General features: G+C 44.1%; 1 protein-coding gene across 8 annotated transcripts in view; it reads right to left on the bottom strand.

Annotated features, from left to right (window-relative positions):
• Positions 1 to 12,163: 12,163 nt before the first annotated feature.
• The window catches only part of LOC110524934 (cingulin-like protein 1), a 41,398-nt gene continuing 29,818 nt past the window's right edge, over positions 12,164 to 23,743 (bottom strand). For 6 of the 8 annotated variants that reach the window (XM_036976648.1, XM_036976650.1, XM_036976647.1 and 3 more), the window contains 7 exons: positions 22,562 to 22,729; positions 20,844 to 21,017; positions 18,342 to 18,431; positions 17,846 to 17,929; positions 17,235 to 17,462; positions 15,809 to 15,972; positions 12,164 to 14,884 (listed from right to left, as the gene is read on the bottom strand). In XM_036976648.1, the coding sequence (XP_036832543.1) occupies positions 14,773 to 14,884; positions 15,809 to 15,972; positions 17,235 to 17,462; positions 17,846 to 17,929; positions 18,342 to 18,431; positions 20,844 to 21,017; positions 22,562 to 22,729 (1,020 nt within the window). In that variant the 3' untranslated portion in view covers positions 12,164 to 14,772. The remainder of the gene's footprint in view (positions 14,885 to 15,808; positions 15,973 to 17,234; positions 17,463 to 17,845; positions 17,930 to 18,341; positions 18,432 to 20,843; positions 21,018 to 22,561; positions 22,730 to 23,743) is intronic. The other 2 variants (XR_005051628.1, XR_005051627.1) reach the window with 2 other exon arrangements.

Genomic DNA, 23,743 nt, shown 5'->3' with positions numbered 1-23,743 from the left:
TGGTGTAGCCTACTGGTTGTTGTATAACTTGGTGTGGAAAATGGTGTTCCTTACAATGGAGTTTGGCTGCGATTTTTTTTTGAGTTTTATTCGGTTATAAGAGATTGTCTTGATTCAGATACCATCATGGATTAACAAAAAAATGTTTGTTTTTTTAACAATTTAAATAGAGGAGGTGATGTCAGAGACGAGTAGAATAGTTCTGCAGAGTAACTCATCTTCTCTCCTTGATCACTCACATTTGGTGTTTACTATTACCAGTAAGAAGCCTCTTTGGTGATCAATGGTGCCAACTTCCGTACTGCATTTCTTAAAACGACAAATAACAGTGTCCGTTTATCTTTTCACATCCTGAAGTGAGTCATATTGTGTGTGTCTTGTAAAGCATGCTGCCCTCGCCAGTCTTTAGTGTAGTTGGTAGTCTCTGCCAGTTTTCTGTAGCTACTGCTTAATCTGAACACCCAGAGAAATAGACGTTTCTGTGGAGAACCTCAGTACAGTTTGAGGAAGAGCAGCCTAAGGTGACTGCGTCACTGTGATGTTCGTGATGCATGTTCATTTGCAACAGAGGAAAAGCTTAATCAGATTTCTCTCATTCAATCTAGTGTGCATTTTAGATTTATAATCAAAGGCTCTGAGTTGTTGTTGTTAGCCAAACAGTCAAACCAGGCCTAGTGCCAAACCAGGCCTAGTGCCAAGCCTAGTGCCAAACCAGGCCTAGTGCCAAACCGAGCCTAGTGCCAAACCAAGCCTAGTGCCAAACCAGGCCTAGTGCCAAGCCAGGCCTAGTGCCAAACCAGGCCTAGTGCCAAACCAGGCCTAGTGCCAAACCAGGCCTAGTGCCAAACCAGGCCTAGTGCCAAACCAGGCCTAGTGCCAAGCCTAGTGCCAAACCAGGCCTAGTGCCAAACCGAGCCTAGTGCCAAACCAAGCCTAGTGCCAAACCAGGCCTAGTGCCAAGCCAGGCCTAGTGCCAAACCAGGCCTAGTGCCAAACCAGGCCTAGTGCCAAACCAGGCCTAGTGCCAAACCAGGCCTAGTGCCAGGCCTAGTGCCAAACCAGGCCTAGTGCCAAGCCTAGTGCCAAACCAGGCCTAGTGCCAAACCGAGCCTAGTGCCAAACCAAGCCTAGTGCCAAACCAAGCCTAGTGCCAAACCAAGCCTAGTGCCAAACCAAGCCTAGTGCCAAACCAGGCCTAGTGCCAAGCCTAGTGCCAAACCAGGCCTAGTGCCAAGCCTAGTGCCAAACCAGGCCTAGTGCCAAGCCTAGTGCCAAACCAAGCCTAGTGCCAAACCAGGCCTAGTGCCAAACCAGGCCTAGTGCCAAACCAGGCCTAGTGCCAAGCCAGGCCTAGTGCCAAACCAGGCCTAGTGCCAAACCAGGCCTAGTGCCAAACCAGGCCTAGTGCCAAACCAGGCCTAGTGCCAAGCCTAGTGCCAAACCAGGCCTAGTGCCAAACCGAGCCTAGTGCCAAACCAAGCCTAGTGCCAAACCAAGCCTAGTGCCAAACCAGGCCTAGTGCCAAACCAAGCCTAGTGCCAAACCAAGCCTAGTGCCAAACCAGGCCTAGTGCCAAGCCTAGTGCCAAACCAGGCCTAGTGCCAAGCCTAGTGCCAAACCAGGCCTAGTGCCAAGCCTAGTGCCAAACCAAGCCTAGTGCCAAACCAGGCCTAGTGCCAAACCAGGCCTAGTGCCAAACCAGGCCTAGTGCCAAACCAGGCCTAGTGCCAAGCCTAGTGCCAAACCAGGCCTAGTGCCAAACCAGGCCTAGTGCCAAACCAGGCCTAGTGCCAAGCCTAGTGCCAAACCAGGCCTAGTGCCAAGCCTAGTGCCAAACCAGGCCTAGTGCCAAGCCTAGTGCCAAACCAGTTCATAAATGCTTTTGTCAACAGCTGCAGGTTGATCTCTGTTAAGTAGTCCTTATGTCAACCTCCGCAGGTTGATCTCTGTTAAGTAGTCCTTATGTCAACAGCTGCAGGTTGATCTCTGTTAAGTAGTCCTTATGTCAACAGCTGCAGGTTGATCTCTGTTAAGTAGTCCTTATGTCAACAGCTGCAGGTTGATCTCTGTTAAGTAGTCCTTATGTCAACAGCTGCAGGTTGATCTCTGTTAAGTAGTCCTTATGTCAACCTCCGCATGTTGATCTCTGTTAAGTAGTCCTTATGTCAACAGCTGCAGGTTGATCTCTGTTAAGTAGTCCTTATGTCAACAGCTGCAGGTTGATCTCTGTTAAGTAGTCCTTATGTCAACAGCTGCAGGTTGATCTCTGTTAAGTAGTCCTTATGTCAACAGCTGCAGGTTGATCTCTGTTAAGTAGTCCTTATGTCAACCTCCGCATGTTGATCTCTGTTAAGTAGTCCTTATGTCAACAGCTGCAGGTTGATCTCTGTTAAGTAGTCCTTATGTCAACCTCCGCAGGTTGATCTCTGTTAAGTAGTCCTTATGTCAACCTCCGCAGGTTGATCTCTGTTAAGTAGTCCTTATGTCAACAGCTGCAGGTTGATCTCTGTTAAGTAGTCCTTATGTCAACCTCCGCAGGTTGATCTCTGTTAAGTAGTCCTTATGTCAACAGCTGCAGGTTGATCTCTGTTAAGTAGTCCTTATGTCAACAGCTGCAGGTTGATCTCTGTTAAGTAGTCCTTATGTCAACCTCCGCAGGTTGATCTCTGTTAAGTAGTCCTTATGTCAACCTCCGCAGGTTGATCTCTGTTAAGTAGTCCTTATGTTACCAGCTGCAGGTTGATCTCTGTTAAGTAGTCCTTATGTCAACCTCCGCAGGTTGATCTCTGTTAAGTAGTCCTTATGTCAACCTCCGCAGGTTGATCTCTGTTAAGTAGTCCTTATGTCAACAGCTGCAGGTTGATCTCTGTTAAGTAGTCCTTATGTCAACAGCTGCAGGTTGATCTCTGTTAAGTAGTCCTTATGTCAACAGCTGCAGGTTGATCTCTGTTAAGTAGTCCTTATGTCAACAGCTGCAGGTTGATCTCTGTTAAGTAGTCCTTATGTCAACAGCTGCAGGTTGATCTCTGTTAAGTAGTCCTTATGTCAACCTCCGCAGGTTGATCTCTGTTAAGTAGTCCTTATGTCAACAGCTGCAGGTTGATCTCTGTTAAGTAGTCCTTATGTCAACCTCCGCAGGTTGATCTCTGTTAAGTAGTCCTTATGTCAACCTCCGCAGGTTGATCTCTGTTAAGTAGTCCTTATGTCAACAGCTGCAGGTTGATCTCTGTTAAGTAGTCCTTATGTCAACCTCCGCAGGTTGATCTCTGTTAAGTAGTTCTTATGTCAACCTCCGCAGGTTGATCTCTGTTAAGTAGTCCTTATGTCAACAGCTGCAGGTTGATCTCTGTTAAGTAGTCCTTATGTCAACAGCTGCAGGTTGATCTCTGTTAAGTAGTCCTTATGTCAACCTCCGCAGGTTGATCTCTGTTAAGTAGTCCTTATGTCAACAGCTGCAGGTTGATCTCTGTTAAGTAGTCCTTATGTCAACCTCCGCAGGTTGATCTCTGTTAAGTAGTCCTTATGTCAACCTCCGCAGGTTGATCTCTGTTAAGTAGTCCTTATGTCAACAGCTGCAGGTTGATCTCTGTTAAGTAGTCCTTATGTCAACCTCCGCAGGTTGATCTCTGTTAAGTAGTCCTTATGTCAACCTCCGCAGGTTGATCTCTGTTAAGTAGTCCTTATGTCAACAGCTGCAGGTTGATCTCTGTTAAGTAGTCCTTATGTCAACAGCTGCAGGTTGATCTCTGTTAAGTAGTCCTTATGTACAGTGTTACATAGTCTTATCAGGAACATAATGTATAGCTACTGTACATCTCTCAGATGTTAAGTCTCCTTACTTAACCACTATGGTCTAGCTGGTCTACTACTGAAATGATAACACACTATGGTCTAGCTGGTCTACTACTGAAATGATAACACATTATGGTCTAACTGGTCTACTACTGAAATGATAACACACTATGGTCTAACTGGTCTACTACTGAAATGATAACACACTATGGTCTAACTGGTCTACTACTGAAATGATGACATGATAACACTGGTCTAACTGGTAGACTACTGAAATGATAACACACTATGGTCTAACTGGTCTACTACTGAAATGATAACACACTATGGTCTAACTGGTCTACTACTGAAATGATAACACACTATGGTCTAACTGGTCTACTACTGAAATGATAACACACTATGGTCTAACTGGTAGACTACTGAAATGATAACACTGGTCTAACTGGTCTACTACTGAAATGATAACACTATGGTCTAACTGGTCTACTACTGAAATGATAACACTGGTCTAACTGGTCTACTACTGAAATGATAACACACTATGGTCTAACTGGTCTACTACTGAAATGATAACACTGGTCTAACTGGTCTACTACTGAAATGATAACACACTATGGTCTAACTGGTCTACTACTGAAATGATAACACACTATGGTCTAACTGGTAGACTACTGAAATGATAACACACTATGGTCTAACTGGTCTACTACTGAAATGATAACACACTATGGTCTAACTGGTCTACTACTGAAATGATAACACACTATGGTCTAACTGGTCTACTACTGAAATGATAACACACTATGGTCTAACTGGTCTACTACTGAAATGATAACACTGGTCTAACTGGTCTACTACTGAAATGATAACACACTATGGTCTAACTGGTCTACTACTGAAATGATAACACACTATGGTCTAACTGGTCTACTACTGAAATGATAACACACTATGGTCTAACTGGTCTACTACTGAAATGATAACACTGGTCTAACTGGTCTACTACTGAAATGATAACACACTATGGTCTAACTGGTCTACTACTGAAATGATAACACACTATGGTCTAACTGGTAGACTACTGAAATGATAACACACTATGGTCTAACTGGTCTACTACTGAAATGATAACACACTATGGTCTAACTGGTCTACTACTGAAATGATAACACACTATGGTCTAACTGGTCTACTACTGAAATGATAACACACTATGGTCTAACTGGTCTACTACTGAAATGATAACACTGGTCTAACTGGTCTACTACTGAAATGATAACACACTAAGGTCTAACTGGTCTACTACTGAAATGATAACACACTATGGTCTAACTGGTCTACTACTGAAATGATAACACACTATGGTCTAGCTGGTCTACTACTGAAATGATAACACACTATGTTCTAGCTGGTCTACTACTGAAATGATAACACTGGTCTAACTGGTAGACTACTGAAATGATAACACACTATGGTCTAACTGGTCTACTACTGAAATGATGAAATGATAACACTGGTCTAACTGGTCTACTACTGAAATGATAACACACTATGGTCTAACTGGTCTACTACTGAAATGATAACACACTATGGTCTAACTGGTCTACTACTGAAATGATAACACACTATGGTCTAACTGGTCTACACCTTCACATGAGCACCAAAATGCCTACTGCGCCCATGCTCTACCAAGGTTTTCCAGCACCCAGCGCTGACCTACTACAGTAGCTATGTTGGTCTATTGTACTTCAAATTATGTGTAGGCAGGTTGCTAAGGATTCAAATCTTCTCAAACAGTCTCAGTCATGCTCATAGAGGGGCTTCCACAATAATGTGGTTTGTTCTTCATACAAGGTAATGTATTGGATTCTTCACACAACACACTATTCCCATTCCACTACTTGTTCATGCTTTTAAAAAAAAAAAGAAGTATTTTAAACAACCTTTTGATTTAATTCTTGCAAGACCCATCATGATTAATTGAGCTGTTTTGTCTTGTTGTAATGTGGTGCTTAAATCTTTCATTTAGCGTATACATGTCATTGAGAAAAAATAATCATTCATAACAATTGTCTTTTTTTGTTGTTGTTGTTGTCAGTATTTGCCCAACGTACAGTAACAACATGATGGTGGTGTGTTGAACACAGTCACTCAGATATAGAGTTCTATAGAGCCCGTCTGCATTCCTGATTTCTGGAACCGTTAGCTTACCAGTAATGTTGACATAAGGTCCCGTTTTATCCATGTCCTGTGCTGATCAATGGGCAGTCTATTTCCTCTGTCAAATGAAATATGAATATGTATATATATATATATATAATATATGCTTAAAGTTGTGTATTTTTTATTTTTCAAGCAATAAAGATGGTGACGCTACAGTGATAGTAAAGAACCGAGAAGGCCCGGACACTGTCGAAGCTCCGAAATCACTGCTTCATTGACAACGCTTCGATCCGAAACGGATCTTCATCACATAATACCAACAAAACAAAAAAACGTCTTGAATTTAAGAAGTCGACGTTGAATATCCCGTTTGAGCATGATGAAGTTTATTATTAACACTTTTCGATTGTGTATCAAAACACCCAGTCATTACAAAGGTATAGGCGTCCTTCCTAACTGAGTTGACGGAGAGGAAGGAAACTGCTCGGGGATTTCACCATGGTGACCTTTAAAACAGTTACAGAGTTTAATAGCTGTGATAGACAAAAACAACATTGCAGTTGCTCCACAATACCAACCTAATTGACAGGTGAAAAGAAGAAAGCCTGTACAGAATAAAAATATTCCAAAACATACATCCTGTTTGCAACAAGGCACTTAAGTACTGCTGCAAAAAATGTGGCAAAGCAATTCGCTTTGGGAGACAAATTCACCTTTCAGCAGGACAGTACCCTAACACACAAGGCCAAATATGGGATGAGTTGGACCGCAGAGTGAAGGAAAAGCAGCCAACAAGTGCTCAACATATGTGGGAACTCCTTCAAGACTGTTGGAAAAGCATTCCAGGTGAAGCTGGTTGAGAGAATGCCAAGAGTGTGCAAAGCTGTCATCCACGCAAACGATGGCTACTTCGAGGAATATAAAATATATTTAGATTTGTTTAACAGTTTTTTTGGCTACATTTTGATTACTACATGATGTTACTACATGGCTTTAATGTACCATAATGTTGGATGCCACCCGCCGATAAACCTCACAGAAGAAGAGGCGAGGCTGACAATGCTAGTAGCTAGCTAGCTAGGACAATCGGTAGACAGTGTCCTTCGCCCCCGCCGCCTGTCAGGTAATGTTTTCCCGCAGTTCTGTTAAGGACGCCGAGGGCAGGTGTTAGCAAAGGACACTGGGTGCTAGTTAGCTAGCTAGGAGGACTACGGTACACAGCAGGTAGGAGGCGGGGCCGACACTGATAGGTAGCTAGGACACCGGTAGCCCGCAAAAAACTCAGATAATACTTTTTATTTATTTATTTATTTATTTTACTCAGATAATATTTTTATTTCACTTTTTTTCGCCCACATTTTATTTGCATGGACAAAAATCTAGAATATAACAATGCATGAAGATGGAGGGCTTGAGGAGGGGAGTTGCCTTTCCTGCAGATGCAAACTATTGGCAAGATGTGCATTAGGACCACCATCACAGACCCGTCACGGTCCCATCACAGTCACATCACGGTCCCTGTCCATTACAACTCTATGACGCTCATTTAAGTGCCACCTAATAATTGAAAATAAGCACACACCGTGCGTGTCTGTGCGGCCGGTGTGTGTGACAGGACTGGGAGCGGGGTGTCAAAACTATACACGGAAGAGAATGGTCAAAATGTCTCCTCCAAGTGGCAAAGCTAAGACCTTCGGATTGGTCGTCACTAGTTACCACAGCCACAAAGTCAAAAAACCCTGTCTGTTTTCTACAAACACTGTCGTGAAAGTGTTATCTTGACACTATTTATATGGACAGTCTGGTGATGACAGGAAACGTTTGTTGTTGTTCATTCACTCAGTGCTGATTGAGTGAATGTTTTATTCTAAAACAGTTGATGTGTTGAAAACAGTCACATAGCTAACTTAAGTTCGCGAGTATGTACTTTTCTTTTGACTGCGCAAAGGTCCCAAAGGCAATTAATTATGTTGTTGTTTGACCTGGGTAACCTGCCGCTGTGTTGATCAGTCAGCGCACATTTAGGATTATAATGGCAATAATAAAATAGCATTGACAGAGGAGGGAGTTTACTGAATCAATACATAAGGTAAGGGCTGTAACGTTATCTATAGCTACACTGCTAAACAAACCAGATTGACTATTGTATGGAGGAACGTTAACGTTAGATGAGCAATGCCCATTGCATGTATTTAGTGGTGCACGACTCCAGGACTTTTGGAGTCGACTCTTTCGCGACTCCCAAAGCACGCTGAAACGGAAGTGCACACACATACACACCACCTCGTTATTGCAGAGTCCTGCTAGGAAGACGACATTCAGATTCTAGAGGACTGACATGAGCATGACGCTGCCAATTTGCTCATCAAGTTAGCCTATAAAAGGCCATTTTGTTTGAATATAGAAGGTGGTGTACAGCAAACTAGAATATTGCAGTGATATTTCTGATGTGTGCAGCCTTGACGCACGGGATGACGCGGCGCACTCCACGCTGATAAACCTCTTCTTTGCCATGTTAGAGCCCTATTCGGACGGGTATTACGAGAGATGTTAGTTTTGTCATTATTATCCAACCATGTGCGTTATTCCAGAGGACCATTCACACAGGGTTCGTTTTTCCAAAACTGCCCCCCCCCCCTCCCCCCTCCTTGCAATTCGTATTTTTTTTCAAATTGAATGGATGGAAGCCTGGATGTTTAATGTAGGCGACCCTATCCCAGGGTCGCGTCTTCAATACCAGGGTCGCGTGTTCAATCCCAGAGTCGAGTGTTCAATCCCAGGGTCGCGTGTTCTATCCTAGAGTTGCGTGTTCTATCCTAGAGTTGCGTGTTCTATCCTAGAGTTGCGTGTTCTATCCTAGAGTTGCGTGTTCAATTGTTTAATCCCAAACCTTAACCATTCGGAATTAATGCCTAAAATTAACCTTCAAAATTTGACATTTTTTGGACAAATGTCGTATTCTGCACTGTAAGAGCTTGTTAATTGCTAATCAGACCACATGCTGAGACAAGGAGACACACAACAACACAGTCAGGTCATGAATATTCATGTATTTCTTAATGCCCTGTCATCTGGTCCAGAGGAGCATTTTAATGTGTGTCTGTGTTCCATATTACTGTACTTCTTCTATTCATGACAGCTTCTGTTTGTGTGCATGTGTGTTGTGCCCGCATCTGTGTGTGTGTTGTGCGCTACTGTACTCCTCTCCTCCCATACCTCTCTATGACAGCTCCTGTGTGTGTGTGTGTGTGTGTTTGTGTGTTGTGCGCTACTGTACTCCTCTCCTCCCATACCTCTCTATGACAGCTCCTGTGTGTGTGTGTGTGTGTGTTTGTGTGTTGTGCGCTACTGTACTCCTCTCCTCCCATACCTCTCTATGACAGCTCCTGTGTGTGTGTGTGTGTGTGTGTGTGTTGTGCGCTACTGTACTCCTCTCCTCCCATACCTCTCTATGACAGCTCCTGTGTGTGTGTGTGTGTGTGTGTGTGTGTGTGTGTGTGTGTTTGTGTGTTGTGCGCTACTGTACTCCTCTCCTCCCATACCTCTCTATGACAGCTCCCATCTGGACTGTGTTCAATTAAATCTTCCTCTTTGTCAGGGAGGTTCACCCTGCAATATGTCACCACACACACACAATATGTCACCACAAACACACACACACACAATATGTCACCACAAACACACACACACACACACACACACACACAATATGTCACCACAAACACACACACACACACAATATGTCACCACACACACACAATATGTCACCACAAACACACACACACACTATGTCACCACAAACACACACACACACACACACAATATGTCACCACACACACACACACAAACACACACACACACTATGTCACCACAAACACACACACACACACACAATATGTCACCACACACATACACACACACACACACACACACACACTATGTCACCACAAACACACACACACACTATGTCACCACAAACACACACACACACACACAATATGTCACCACACACACACACACACACACACTCACACTCCCTTACTGTGTAACTGAACATCAAACACAAAGCAGATGCAGAATCTAATCCAACGTCTGTCTGCTTTTACTACCAATTAGAACACGTAAATAAACTGACAGGAAGTCGTTATTCATGTCAGAGATTTGAACAATCGCACACTGCCATTAGCTCAGTGTAGTCAACGTTAAAATAAGCCTGTCAAATCATCAACTTTACAACCAAAACACACACCTATGATATGAGGTACACTAACTTTGGATTATCGCAGACCTCTGTCACATAACAAAGTGTACAAAAATATATTCTATATTTGATGGACTGAAAATATATAAAAGAAAGGACCACAGAAACATTAAAACAAAAAAGTATTTAATATTAACATTCATAGTTGTAGGCAGATAAAAACATCAGAAAAGGAGAATAAATACCAGCACCTTTAGCACGTGAAGTCTGAAGTCACGTGAAGTCTGAAGTCACGTGAAGTCTGAAGTCACGTGAAGTCTGAAGTCACGTGAAATAATATCACTTACAGAACTCGCTAGAATGAAGCCATATAAAAAAAAAACGGAATGAGTTGTTAGTTTCTACATCTGGATCGTGCAGACATTCCTATGGGTGAAATAAACAGGGGAAATAAGGTTTGAGGTTAACACCAGAATCAGCCAGTTAACATGACCTTTATGAATCAAAATGAGTCCGTTGCTAAAGAGTCGCTAGCTGTCAGAAATGGAACTACAACAGTCAAGTGTTAGGAGTTCTCGAGCTTCGAGAACTACAACAGCCAAGTGTTAGGCGTTCTCGAGCTTCGAGAACTACAACAGCCAAGTGTTAGGCGTTCTCGAGCTTCGAGAACTACAACAGCCAAGTGTTAGGAGTTCTCGAGCTTCGAGAACTACAACAGCCAAGTGTTAGGCGTTCTCGAGCTTCGAGAAATACAACAGCCAAGTGTTAGGAGTTCTCGAGCTTCGAGAACTACAACAGCCAAGTGTTAGGAGTTCTCGAGCTTTGAGAACTACAACAGCCAAGTGTTAGGAGTTCTCGAGCTTCGAGAACTACAACAGCCAAGTGTTAGAACTACAACAGCCAAGTGTTAGGAGTTCTCGAGCTTCGAGCGCTACAACAGCCAAGTGTTAGGAGTTCTCGAGCTTCGAGAACTACAACAGCCAAGTGTTAGGAGTTCTCGAGCTTCGAGCGCTACAACAGCCAAGTGTTAGGAGTTCTCGAGCTTCGAGCGCTACAACAGCCAAGTGTTAGGAGTTCTCGAGCTTCGAGCGCTACAACAGCCAAGTGTTAGGAGTTCTCGAGCTTCGAGCGCTACAACAGCCAAGTGTTAGGAGTTCTCGAGCTTCGAGCGCTACAACAGCCAAGTGTTAGGAGTTCTCGAGCTTCGAGCGCTACAACAGCCAAGTGTTAGGAGTTCTCGAGCTTCGAGCGCTACAACAGCCAAGTGTTAGGAGTTCTCGAGCTTCGAGCGCTACAACAGCCAAGTGTTAGGAGTTCTCGAGCTTCGAGCGCTCGCTTCGTTGGCGACGTCAAAGGCAACCTGACGTGTAGTTTCATTTTATTTTAATTTTTTTTTACATGTTAGCACATCGGTAGCTTTTCACTTGTTTTGACATAAATGCTTCAAAATTCACAAAAAAAAGTGATGTTAGCTGACAAAGATGATCTCGTAGAACAAAACGTATAAAATCGCCTGAGTCTGCGTTTTACCACCTTATTTTTACCATTTAACATCCCAAACCCTACAACAACAACAAAAACATGAATTTGTCAAACAAGCCAAGGTGGAGTTAGCCTCCTATAGCGCCCTCAAAAAGACGCCATTACTATTGCTCTCTATCGTTTTAATATATAGGCCTATAGTAGATTATAGAAAAAAACAGGGCCTCAATAACACTGCGTCCCCTTTTATTTGGTTTTGCCAGCGAATGAAGAAAGGAGAAAAGGAACATTTTGCCAACCGAAATACTGTACGTTTCCCCTGACAGCGACCCAATAGAGTGGAGCTCTATACAACCAGAAAAACACCCAGAAAACATCTTGTTATCACAATATCAAATCCCATCACAATACACACGAGATCCTCACCCCTACCTGCTCAGTGATGGAGGAGTCTGAGTACACAGTGACTTGTTAGTGATTCCACCTCAGTGAGGGAGGAGCCTGAGTACACAGTGTCTGTTAGTGATTCCACCTCAGTGAGGGAGGAGCCTGAGTACACAGTGACTTGTTAGTGATTCCACCTCAGTGAGGGAGGAGCCTGAGTACACAGTGTCTGTTAGTGATTCCACCTCAGTGAGGGAGGAGCCTGAGTACACAGTGACTGTTAGTGATTCCACCTCAGTGAGGGAGGAGCCTGAGTACACAGTGTCTGTTAGTGATTCCACCTCAGTGAGGGAGGAGCCTGAGTACACAGTGTCTGTTAGTGATTCCACCTCAGTGAGGGAGGAGCCTGAGTACACAGTGTCTGTTAGTGATTCCACTTCAGTGAGGGAGGAGCCTGAGTACACAGTGTCTGTTAGTGATTCCACCTGTCCTGTCCTGTCTAATGCATGTTTAACGTAGGTTTATGCCAGTAGAGTACACAGTCGCCGGTCTCCATTTTCTTGTATCATGTAAACAGCAGGACAGCAAGTCATTCAGATCCATCAGGTAAGATGCATATCCAGCAGCTTTCCACAACGCAGACAGAATAGATTCCCTTTTAGATTCCCCACGCGAGAATAACATGGTCTCTTTCCTCTTCTGTGAAACGTTTGTCTTGGGTCCTCACTCACTCCCAGGGTCTGCTCATCCAGGTTCTGCTCACCCAGGTTCTGCTCACCCAGGTTTTGTTCACCCAGGTTTTGCTCACCCAGGTTTTGCTCACCCAGGTTCTGCTCACCCAGGTTCTGCTCACCCAGGTTTTGCTCACCCAGGTTTTGCTCACCCAGGTTCTGCTCACCCATGTTCTGCTCACCCAGGTTTTGCTCACCCAGGTTCTGCTCACCCAGGTTCTGCTCACCCAGGTTCTGCTCACCCAGGTTCTGCTCACCCATGTTTCGCTCAGGGTTGAAGTAACAAGTGTTGTAAACAGTGCAGTATACTGTTAAATGGTCCCACCGGCTTCACTCATTCAGGCTGTCTGTCCGTCAAGCATCGTAAAAGGAAGACACATTCTGCTCAATGGGTGTGAAAATAAAGCTTTTCCATTTATATATATTAATAAAATACAGCTCCCCAAAGTCTACAGCGCAGTAATACCCAATACCACGTAGATATAAGATAAGTGGAAATGAATGTATAATGCTTCTAACAAACTATAGAACTACATTTTGCAACAGATTTGCTTTGGTAATTTGCAGACAATATTACCCAAATCCCTCTAACATGACATCATCCCCAAATCCTATGTCTATTTTTATTGTTAGTCACATTTGACACAATTGATTTAATAAAATGTTTTTTATTTTCCAATTGATTATCTCTGTTAAGGCACTAGTAATGAATCAGGAAAGATACAAGCCCATAGGATTTTAACTTACTTACATAAAAAATAAACTCCCTTATGGCAGGGTTTCACAAACTCTGACCTCAGGACCCCAAAGGTGGTCCGAATACACAGCTGATTAAACTCTGACCTCGGGACCCCAAAGGTGGTCCGAATACACAGCTGATTAAACTTTGACCTCGGGACCCCAAAGGGGGTCCGAATACACAGCTGATTAAAGTTTGACCTCGGGACCCCAAAGGTGGTTCGAATACACAGCTGATTAAAGTTTGACCTTGGGACCCCAAAGGGGGTTCGAATACACAGCTGATTAAACTTTGACCTTGGGACCCCAAAGGGGGTTCGAATACACAGCTGATTAAAGCTTAGATCATTTGAACCAGCGGTGTAGTGTAAAAACCTCCATTTGGGGTCCAGAGGACCGAGTTTGGGAAACGCAGCCTGACGGAACACAAGAAGTAAAGACACACTGGTTTACATTTTCAATTACCTGCAGATTTTTGATTGATTTAATACAAAATAAAAAATAAATGTTTTATCAGATGCTACAGTAATTTTTTTTGAACCCGATTTGATTGGCTGAACCTGAAAATCAAACACGCGGGTGCTGATTTGATTGGCTGAACCTGAAAATCAAACACGCGGGTGCTGATTTGATTGGCTGAACCTGAAAATCAAACACGCGGGTGCTGATATGATTGGCTGAACCTGAAAATCAAACACGCGGGTGCTGATTTGATTGGCTGAACCTGAAAATCAAACACGCGGGTGCTGATTTGATTGGCTGAACCTGAAAATCAAACACGCGGGTGCTGATTTGATTGGCTGAACCTGAAAATCAAACACGCGGGTGCTGATATGATTGGCTGAACCTGAAAATCAAACACGCGGGTGCTGATTTGATTGGCTGAACCTGAAAATCAAACACGCGGGTGCTGATTTGATTGGCTGAACCTGAAAATCAAACACGCGGGTGCTGATTTAATTGGCTGACAGGATGCTGCTGTATGTTCCCTGTGGGTCCTGTATTGGTGGTATGAATGGTACCTTTTATTAATAATGGCCTAGATTCAATCCCATCTCATTTTGTCCCATTTATGCACGTTTTAAAGGCAACGCTCCCACCATTCGCTGAGACCCACATTCACGTGGAATATGCCGGATCAATGGGAAATGAGCTATAAATGTCAATCGCGCTATGACATGGATCTTCTGCAGGCCGGATTGAATCTAGGACAAAGGCGTTATGAGTAAGGCTAGTATGGTTGCTGCTATGCTGCAATACTGTCCCAGGAAGGGTGTCTCAGGCCTTGGAGGCCGTGGGTACTGGAGGGGTCTGGTCCTCCTCATCCACACTAAGGTCCAGACGTAGATCTTCCAGAGTCTGTCTCATCGCCATGGTGGACTCCTTACGTCTACAAGGCAAAGGAGAGTGTTACTTTGTGTCCCGCACTTCTAACGGTATATCACTCAACGGTATATCACTCAACGGTATATCACTCTCTCTTTTGCCCTCTCTCTCTCTCTCTCTCTCTCTCTCTCTCTCTCTCTCTCTTGCGATTACTCTCTCTCTCTCTTTTGCCCTCTCTCTCTCTTGCCCTCTCTCTCTCTTGCGATCGCTCTCTCTCTCTCTTGCGCTCTCTCTCTCTCTCTTTTGCCCTCTCTCTCTCTCTTGCGATTACTCTCTCTCTTGTGCTCGCTCTCTCTCTCTCTCTCTTGCGTTCGCTCACACTCTCGCTCACTCGCTGTCTCTGTCTCTCTCTCTCTCTCGATTTATTCATCCTGATTTGACCCGTAGCCCCTAATCCGTAAACAGACCTGTAGTTCTGAAAGGATGTGTGAAGAATTATGCTTCGGCTTGCCTTCTGATAGGCTAGTTGGTGGCACCTCTCTGATTTAGAGGGGTTGGCTTAAATGTGGAAGACACATTTCAGTTGAATACATTGAGCTGGACAGCTGACTAGGTATCCCCCCTCCCTATTCCCTATTAAGTAGGAAGTTCCCTATATTGATTACACAAAGCAATCCTTTCAGACCTCTCTCTCTCTGCTTCTCTGTTTCTGCCTCTCTCTCTGTCTCTGTCTCTCTCTCTCTCTGTCTCTCTCTGTCTCTGCCTCTCTCTCTCTGTCTCTCTGCCTCTCTGTCTCTGCCTCTCTCTGCCTCTCTCTGCCTCTCTCTCTCTCTCTCTCTCTGCCTCTGTCTATGCCTCTCTCTCTCTCTGCCTCTCTCTCTCTCGCTCTCTCTCTCTCTGCCTCCTCGTCTCTCTGCCTCTTTCTCTCTCTCTGTCTCCCTGTCTCCCTCTTTGTCATTCATTGAACCCTTATTTCTAAACCAGGTACTTGAGTTGGAGGTGCTGGTCCAGGAGCTGTTTCTGTAGTTTGTTGGTGGTCTCTCTCTCCTCTGTCAGTTCTCTCTGGGTGTGGCGGTGCTGAGCGTCTCTACGACTGGACTCCTCCTCTGCCTCGTTCAGCTGACGCTTCAGGGAACGCATCCTCTGGGACATCTGATGAGGGGGTCATAGGTCAGGATCATTATAAGATGATAATTATATAGTATACGACAAGTCTTCTCATGCATTATAATTGCATAATACTGCATTATACCTGAAGGCTTTACGTAAAGTGTTCCCAATGTGGTCAATCACAAGACACACACAATGGTAACCATTCCACAAGTCTCTTTACTGCCCCCAAGTGGAAGGAACCATTTCACAAGTCTCTTTACCACCCCCAAGTGGAGTGAACCATTCCACAAGTCTCTTTACCACCCCCAAGTGGAGTGAACCATTCCACAAGTCTCTTTACCACCCCCAAGTGGAGTGAACCATTCCAGAAGTCTCTTTACCACCCCCAAGTGGAGTGAACCATTCCACAAGTCTCTTTACTACCCCCAAGTGGAGTGAACCATTCTACAAGTCTCTTTACCACCCCCAAGTGGAGTGAACCATTCCACAAGTCTCTTTACCACCCCCAAGTGGAGTGAACCATTCCACAAGTCTCTTTACCACCCCCAAGTGGAGTGAACCATTCCACAAGTCTCTTTACCACCCCCAAGTGGAGTGAACCATTCCACAAGTCTCTTTACCACCCCCAAGTGGAGTGAACCATTCCACAAGTCTCTTTACCACCCCCAAGTGGAGTGAACCATTCCACAAGTCTCTTTACCACCCCCAAGTGGAGTGAACCATTCTACAAGTCTCTTTACCACCCCCAAGTGGAGTGAACCATTCTACAAGTCTCTTTACCGCCCCCAAGTGGAGTGAACCATTCCACAAGTCTCTTTACCACCCCCAAGTGGAGTGAACCATTCTACAAGTCTCTTTACCGCCCCCAAGTGGAGTGAACCATTCCACAAGTCTCTTTACCACCCCCAAGTGGAGTGAACCATTCTACAAGTCTCTTTACTGCCCCCAAGTGGAGTGAACCATTCCACAAGTCTCTTTACCACCCCCAAGTGGAGTGAACCATTCTACAAGTCTCTTTACCGCCCCCAAGTGGAGTGAACCATTCCACAAGTCTCTTTACCACCCCCAAGTGGAGTGAACCATTCTACAAGTCTCTTTACCGCCCCCAAGTGGAGTGAACCATTCCACAAGTCTCTTTACTACCCTCAAGTGGAATGAACCATTCCAGAAGTTACTTTACTGCCCCCAAGTGGAGTGAACCATTCCACAAGTCTCTTTACTACCCTCAAGTGGAATGAACCATTCCAGAAGTTACTTTACTGCCCCCAAGTGGAGTGGTGGTGTTAGTGCATGTGCCCTACCAGGTCCTTCTGCTCCTTGGCCATCTTATGTTCCTCCTCCAGCTGATCAGACAGTTCGTTGTTCTTCCTCTCCAGTTTACTGATGGTGTTGTTCATCACCACCTTGTTCCTCTCCTCCACCCTCAGAGCGTTCTCCAGCTCCTTGGCCCGGCTCTCCGTCTTAGTGATGACATCCTCATGAACTCTGGTGTGTTGGAGGTTCTCCACCTCCACACGCAGGTCCCGCAGCTGGATACATACAGAGCACTGAGGTTTTCACTTTGACACAAAGCATGCTGCCACTGCTCCATCATTCATCACAGACGCTACAGTTACACCCATACATACTACACCTTTACATGTATACACGGATGACACGGTTTTAATGTCTTTTTTTTATAGCATTGTAGCATTGTAGCATTGCAGCATTGTAGCATTGTAGCATTGCAGCATTGTAGCATTGTAGCATTGTAGCTTTGTAGCATTGTATGTTCATGATGAAAGGACAATGTTGAAAGAACGGGTGGTGACGCAATATCACATAGATACATCGCAGAATGACATGAAAACCCCTGTAGGTTAAAACTGTTCCCAGTGAAAACCCCTCCGGTAGGTAGTGTAGTGTACAGTACCTGTCTCTCCAGGATGCTCTTCTCACTGTCCAGCTGCTCATTCACATCTTTCTGCTGGATCAGCTTCAGCTGGAGCTGTTCCGTCTGGAAAGAACACAACAAACATCCCAAACACGCCTTTTAAGAATGTTTTTTTTTTGGGGGGGGGGGGGGGGGGGGGGGGTTTACAATCACATACAGTAAATCCACCCCTCCAATCGAGGGCCTTGGAATCTTCCCAACCCCAAGGAGACATCGTTTAAAGGAGACCTTTTTTTTAAGGTACATGCTACAACACACTTTTAAACAACCTTGTCTTTCTCTGTAGATGGACTTCAGGATAGAATTAGTTCTGGCCAGGGATCATTCAAGGAAGTAAGTAGATGAGGGTAAGAGGAGCAAGTAGATGCTCGTGTGAAAGTGATTTGTGGCGTATTGAAAGCGAACACATTTCAACAGTAAGGAGTGTTGGGGTCAGGGGTGAGAGGACCAGGTGTAGACAGACAGACAGACAGACCTGTTCGATGGCTCTCTTGTTCTTGCTGGCCCATCTCTGTTCACTGTCCTGCATCTCCTCCAGGTCGCTCTCAAGATCTAACAGTTTCTCCTGGAGAAACGCACCAATCAATCAATCAATCAACCAATCATTCATAAAGTGCTTTTACAATAACGCTGCATTGACTCCAAAGAGAAAGTTGAAGCAGAAGTTTGTACATGTGAGTAAATGTATCTGTAGCCTTTTTCTCTACTGTCTCTATATCTGCAGTATATCTCTCACAGTTCATACAGTCTATTGTCTCTATATCTACAGTATCTCCGCCACGGTCCATACAGTCTATTGTCTCTATATCTACAGTATATCTCTCACAGTTCATACAGTCTATTGTCTCTATATCTACAGTATCTTCGCCACGGTCCGCCACGGTCCATACAGTCTATTGTCTCTATATCTACAGTATATCTCTCACAGTTCATACAGTCTATTGTCTCTATATCTACAGTATCTCCGCCACGGTCCGCCACGGTCCATACAGTCTATTGTCTCTATATCTACAGTATCTCTCCCACGGTCCATACAGTCTACGGTCTCTATATCTACAGTATCTCTCTCACAGTTCATACAGTCTACTGTCTCTATATCTACAGTATCTCTCCCACAGTTCATACAGTCTACGGTCTCTATATCTACAGTATCTCTCCCACGGTCCATACAGTCTACGGTCTCTATATCTACAGTATCTCTCTCACAGTTCATACAGTCTACTGTCTCTATATCTACAGTATCTCTCCCACGATCCATACAGTCTATTGTCTCTATATCTACAGTATCTCTCCCACAGTTCATACAGTCTACTGTCTCTATATCTGCAGTATATCTCTCACAGTTCATACAGTCTACTGTCTCTATATCTACAGTATCTCTCCCACAGTTCATACAGTCTATTGTCTCTATATCTACAGTATATCTCTCACAGTTCATACAGTCTACTGTCTCTATATCTACAGTATCTCTCCCACAGTTCATACAGTCTATTGTCTCTATATCTGCAGTATCTCTCCCACAGTTCATACAGTCTACTGTCTCTATATCTACAGTATCTCTCCCACAGTTCATACAGTCTACTGTCTCTATATCTACAGTATCTCTCCCACAGTTCATACAGTCTACTGTCTCTATATCTACAGTATCTCTCCCACAGTTCATACAGTCTATTGTCTCTATATCTACAGTATATCTCTCACAGTTCATACAGTCTACTGTCTCTATATCTACAGTATCTCTCCCACAGTTCATACAGTCTACTGTCTCTATATCTACAGTATATCTCTCACAGTTCATACAGTCTACTGTCTCTATATCTACAGTATATCTCTCACAGTTCATACAGTCTACTGTCTCTATATCTACAGTATCTCTCCCACGATCCATACAGTCTACTGTCTCTATATCTACAGTATCTCTCCCACAGTTCATACAGTCTACTGTCTCTATATCTACAGTATCTCTCTCACAGTTCATACAGTCTATTGTCTCTATATCTACAGTATATCTCTCACAGTTCATACAGTCTATTGTCTCTATATCTGCAGTATATCTCTCACAGTTCATACAGTCTACTGTCTCTATATCTACAGTATCTCTCCCACAGTTCATACAGTCTACTGTCTCTATATCTGCAGTATATCTCTCACAGTTCATACAGTCTACTGTCTCTATATCTACAGTATCTCTCCCACAGTTCATACAGTCTACTGTCTCTATATCTACAGTATATCTCTCACAGTTCATACAGTCTACTGTCTCTATATCTACAGTATCTCTCCCACAGTTCATACAGTCTACTGTCTCTATATCTACAGTATCTCTCCCACAGTTCATACAGTCTACTGTCTCTATATCTACAGTATCTCTCCCACAGTTCATACAGTCTACTGTCTCTATATCTACAGTATCTCTCCCACAGTTCATACAGTCTATTGTCTCTATATCTGCAGTATATCTTCATAGTCTACTGTCTCTATATCTACAGTATATCTTCATAGTTCATACAGTCTACGGTCTCTATATCTGCAGTATATCTCCCACAGTTCATACAGTCTATTGTCTCTATATCTGCAGTATATCTTCATAGTCTACTCTCTCGCTCTCCGCTCTTCTAAAAAGCATCTTCTAATGAGATTAAACAGTGAAGATTAGATTAAGATTAGGAACACATAGATTGAATGAAGGGATTTAAATAAGTAATACTTCATTAATCCAGAATGACATGAGCTCAACTGACTTGCCTGTGTATTTATGTTTACTGTGAACTGTAGTCTTATGGTTGTACTGGGATGGTATGTTGTCTAGATGGTATCTAAACTAGGTCCTGTCTTTGCTGTGCTGTGGTCAGATCACAATGCAAATTTTAATCGTCTACACCTGTCTACAAATGTAGGCACAATCAGAATGTGGACGAAGATCAGGACAAAGGACACATGTTAGAACCAGGTGTAAACAGGGCAACTGCGTACCAACCTGAGCCTGTTTGAGTTGCTTGACCAGGTCTTCCTTGGTCTGTGCGGCCGTCTGTAGCTCGATGGTCAGGTCCTCTACGCTCCTCTCTGCCTGCTTCCACTGCAGCTGAACTCTCTCTCTCAGCTGGATCTCCTCCTCCAGGGAGCGCTCCTTATCTATCAGCTTATCTGACACCTGACAACACATACCGTTATCTATCAGCTTATCTGACACCTGACAACACATACCGTTATCTATCAGCTTATCGGACACCTGACAACACATACAGTTATCTATCAGCTTACCTGACAACACATACAGTTATCTATCAGCTCACCTGACACCTGACAACACACACAGTTATCTATCAGCTCACCTGACAACACATACAGTTATCTACCAGCTCACCTGACAACACATACAGTTATCTATCAGCTTACCTGACAACACATACAGTTATCTATCAGCTTACCTGACAACACATACTGTTATCTATCAGTTTACCTGACAACACATACAGTTATCTATCAGTTTACCTGACAACACATACAGTTATCTATCAGCTCACCTGACAACACATACAGTTATCTATCAGCTTACCTGACAACAAATACAGTTATCTACCAGCTCACCTGACACCTGACAACACACACAGTTATATATCAGCTCACCTGACAACACATACAGTTATCTATCAGCTCACCTGACAACACATACAGTTATCTATCAGCTCACCTGACAACACATACAGCGATCTACCAGCTTACCTGACAACACATACAGTTATCTATCAGCTTACCTGACAACACACACAGTTATCTATCAGCTTATCTGACACCTGACAACACATACAGTTATCTACCATCTTACCTGACAACACACACAGTTATCTATCAGCTTACCTGACAACACACACAGTTATCTATCAGCTTACCTGACAACACACACAGTTATCTATCAGCTTACCTGACAACACACACAGTTATCTATCAGCTTACCTGACACCTGACAACACACACAGTTATCTACCAGCTTACCTGACACCTGACAACACATACAGTTATCTACCAGCTTACCTGACAATACATACAGTTATCTACCAGCTTACCTGACAACACATACAGTTATCTATCAGCTACCTGACAACACATACAGTTATCTATCAGCTACCTGACAACACATACAGTTATCTATCAGATTACCTGACAACACATACAGTTATCTATCAGCTACCTGACAACACATACAGTTATCTATCAGCTTACCTGACAACACATACAGTTATCTATCAGCTACCTGACAACACATACAGTTATCTATCAGATTACCTGACAACATATACAGTTATCTATCAGCTACCTGACAACACATACAGTTATCTATCAGATTACCTGACAACACATACAGTTATCTATCAGCACCTGACAATACATACAGAAAACCACATAATGGACAGTTTGGGTCAAGTAGGTGACACGATTGCTGTAAACACCTGGAGGTCGACTTAAGCAGAAATTACTTTCAAAAGTTGATCTCAAACACAAGTTGTTTATTGGTGTTTGACTATAGTAAAGCCTACGCCAATGCATGCTGTCAGACCTTGTAAGGCCTATGTCCTTATCTACCTGTCCCTGGAGGCTGATCACAGTCTGCTGGGCTCTCTGAATCCAGCTCCTCCACCCTAACCCACTAACCATCTAACCCTAACCCTAGCTGTAAGGCCTTGGTCAGTATTTTACCTGTCCCTGTAGGCGGCTGACAGTCTGTTGGGCTATCTGCAGCTCCTGACCCCTCTCCAGTAAACTCTCCTCCATCTCCTCTACCCTCAGCAGGGCGTCATCTCGTAGCTTCTGTTGCAGACTGAGCTCTGCTGTCGCCTGGGTGGCTTTCTGTAGAGCCTCTTCTAGCTGTGGAGGGAGAGACCAGAATGTCACACACATATACTGTACCCATCTTCTACCCATGCTGTACCCATCCTCTACCCATAATGTACCCATCCTCTACCCATAATGTACCCATATTGGGGCGGCAGGGTAGCCTAGTGGTTAGAGGGTTCGGACTAGTAACCGAAAGGTTGCAAGTTCAAATCCCCGAACTGACAAGGTGAAAATCTGTCGTTCTGCCCCTGAACAGGCAGTTAATCCACTGTTCCTAGGCAGGCATTGAAAATAAGAATTTGTTCTTAACTGACTTAACTAGTTAAATAAAATAAATAAACAAATATTGTACCCATCTTGTACCCATCCTGTACCCTTCCTGTACCCATCCTGTACCCATCCTCTACCCATCCTGTACCCGTCCTGTACCCATATTGTAAACATCCTGTACCCATCCTGTACCCATTCTCTACCTATCCTGTACCCATATTGTACCCATATTGTACCCATCCTGTACCCATCCTGTACCCATCCTCTACCCATCCTGTACCCATCCTGTACCCATCCTCTACCCATCCTGTACCCATCCTGTACCCATCCTCTACCCATCCTGTACCCATCCTGTACCCATCCTCTACCCATCCTGTACCCATCCTGTACCCATCCTCTACCCATCCGGTACCCATCCTGTACCCATCCTCTACCCATCCGGTACCCATCCTCTACCCATCCTGTACCCATCCTCTACCCATCCTGTACCCATCCTGTAGCCATCCTGTACCCATCCTGTACCCATCCTGTACCCAACCTGTACCCATCCTGTACCCATCCTCTACCCATCCTCTACCCATCCTGTACCCATCCTGTACCCATCCTGTACCCAACCTGTACCCAACCTGTACCCATCCTCTACCCATCCTGTACCCATCCTCTACCCATCCTGTACCCATCCTGTACCCATCCTGTAGCCATCCTGTACCCATCCTGTACCCATCCTGTACCCAACCTGTACCCATCCTCTACCCATCCTGTACCCATCCTGTA

The sequence above is a fragment of the Oncorhynchus mykiss genome, chromosome 5, assembly GCF_013265735.2.
Source record: "Oncorhynchus mykiss isolate Arlee chromosome 5, USDA_OmykA_1.1, whole genome shotgun sequence".
Taxonomy (NCBI): Eukaryota; Metazoa; Chordata; class Actinopteri; order Salmoniformes; family Salmonidae; genus Oncorhynchus; species Oncorhynchus mykiss.
This window is presented reverse-complemented; position numbering and strand designations above follow the sequence as displayed.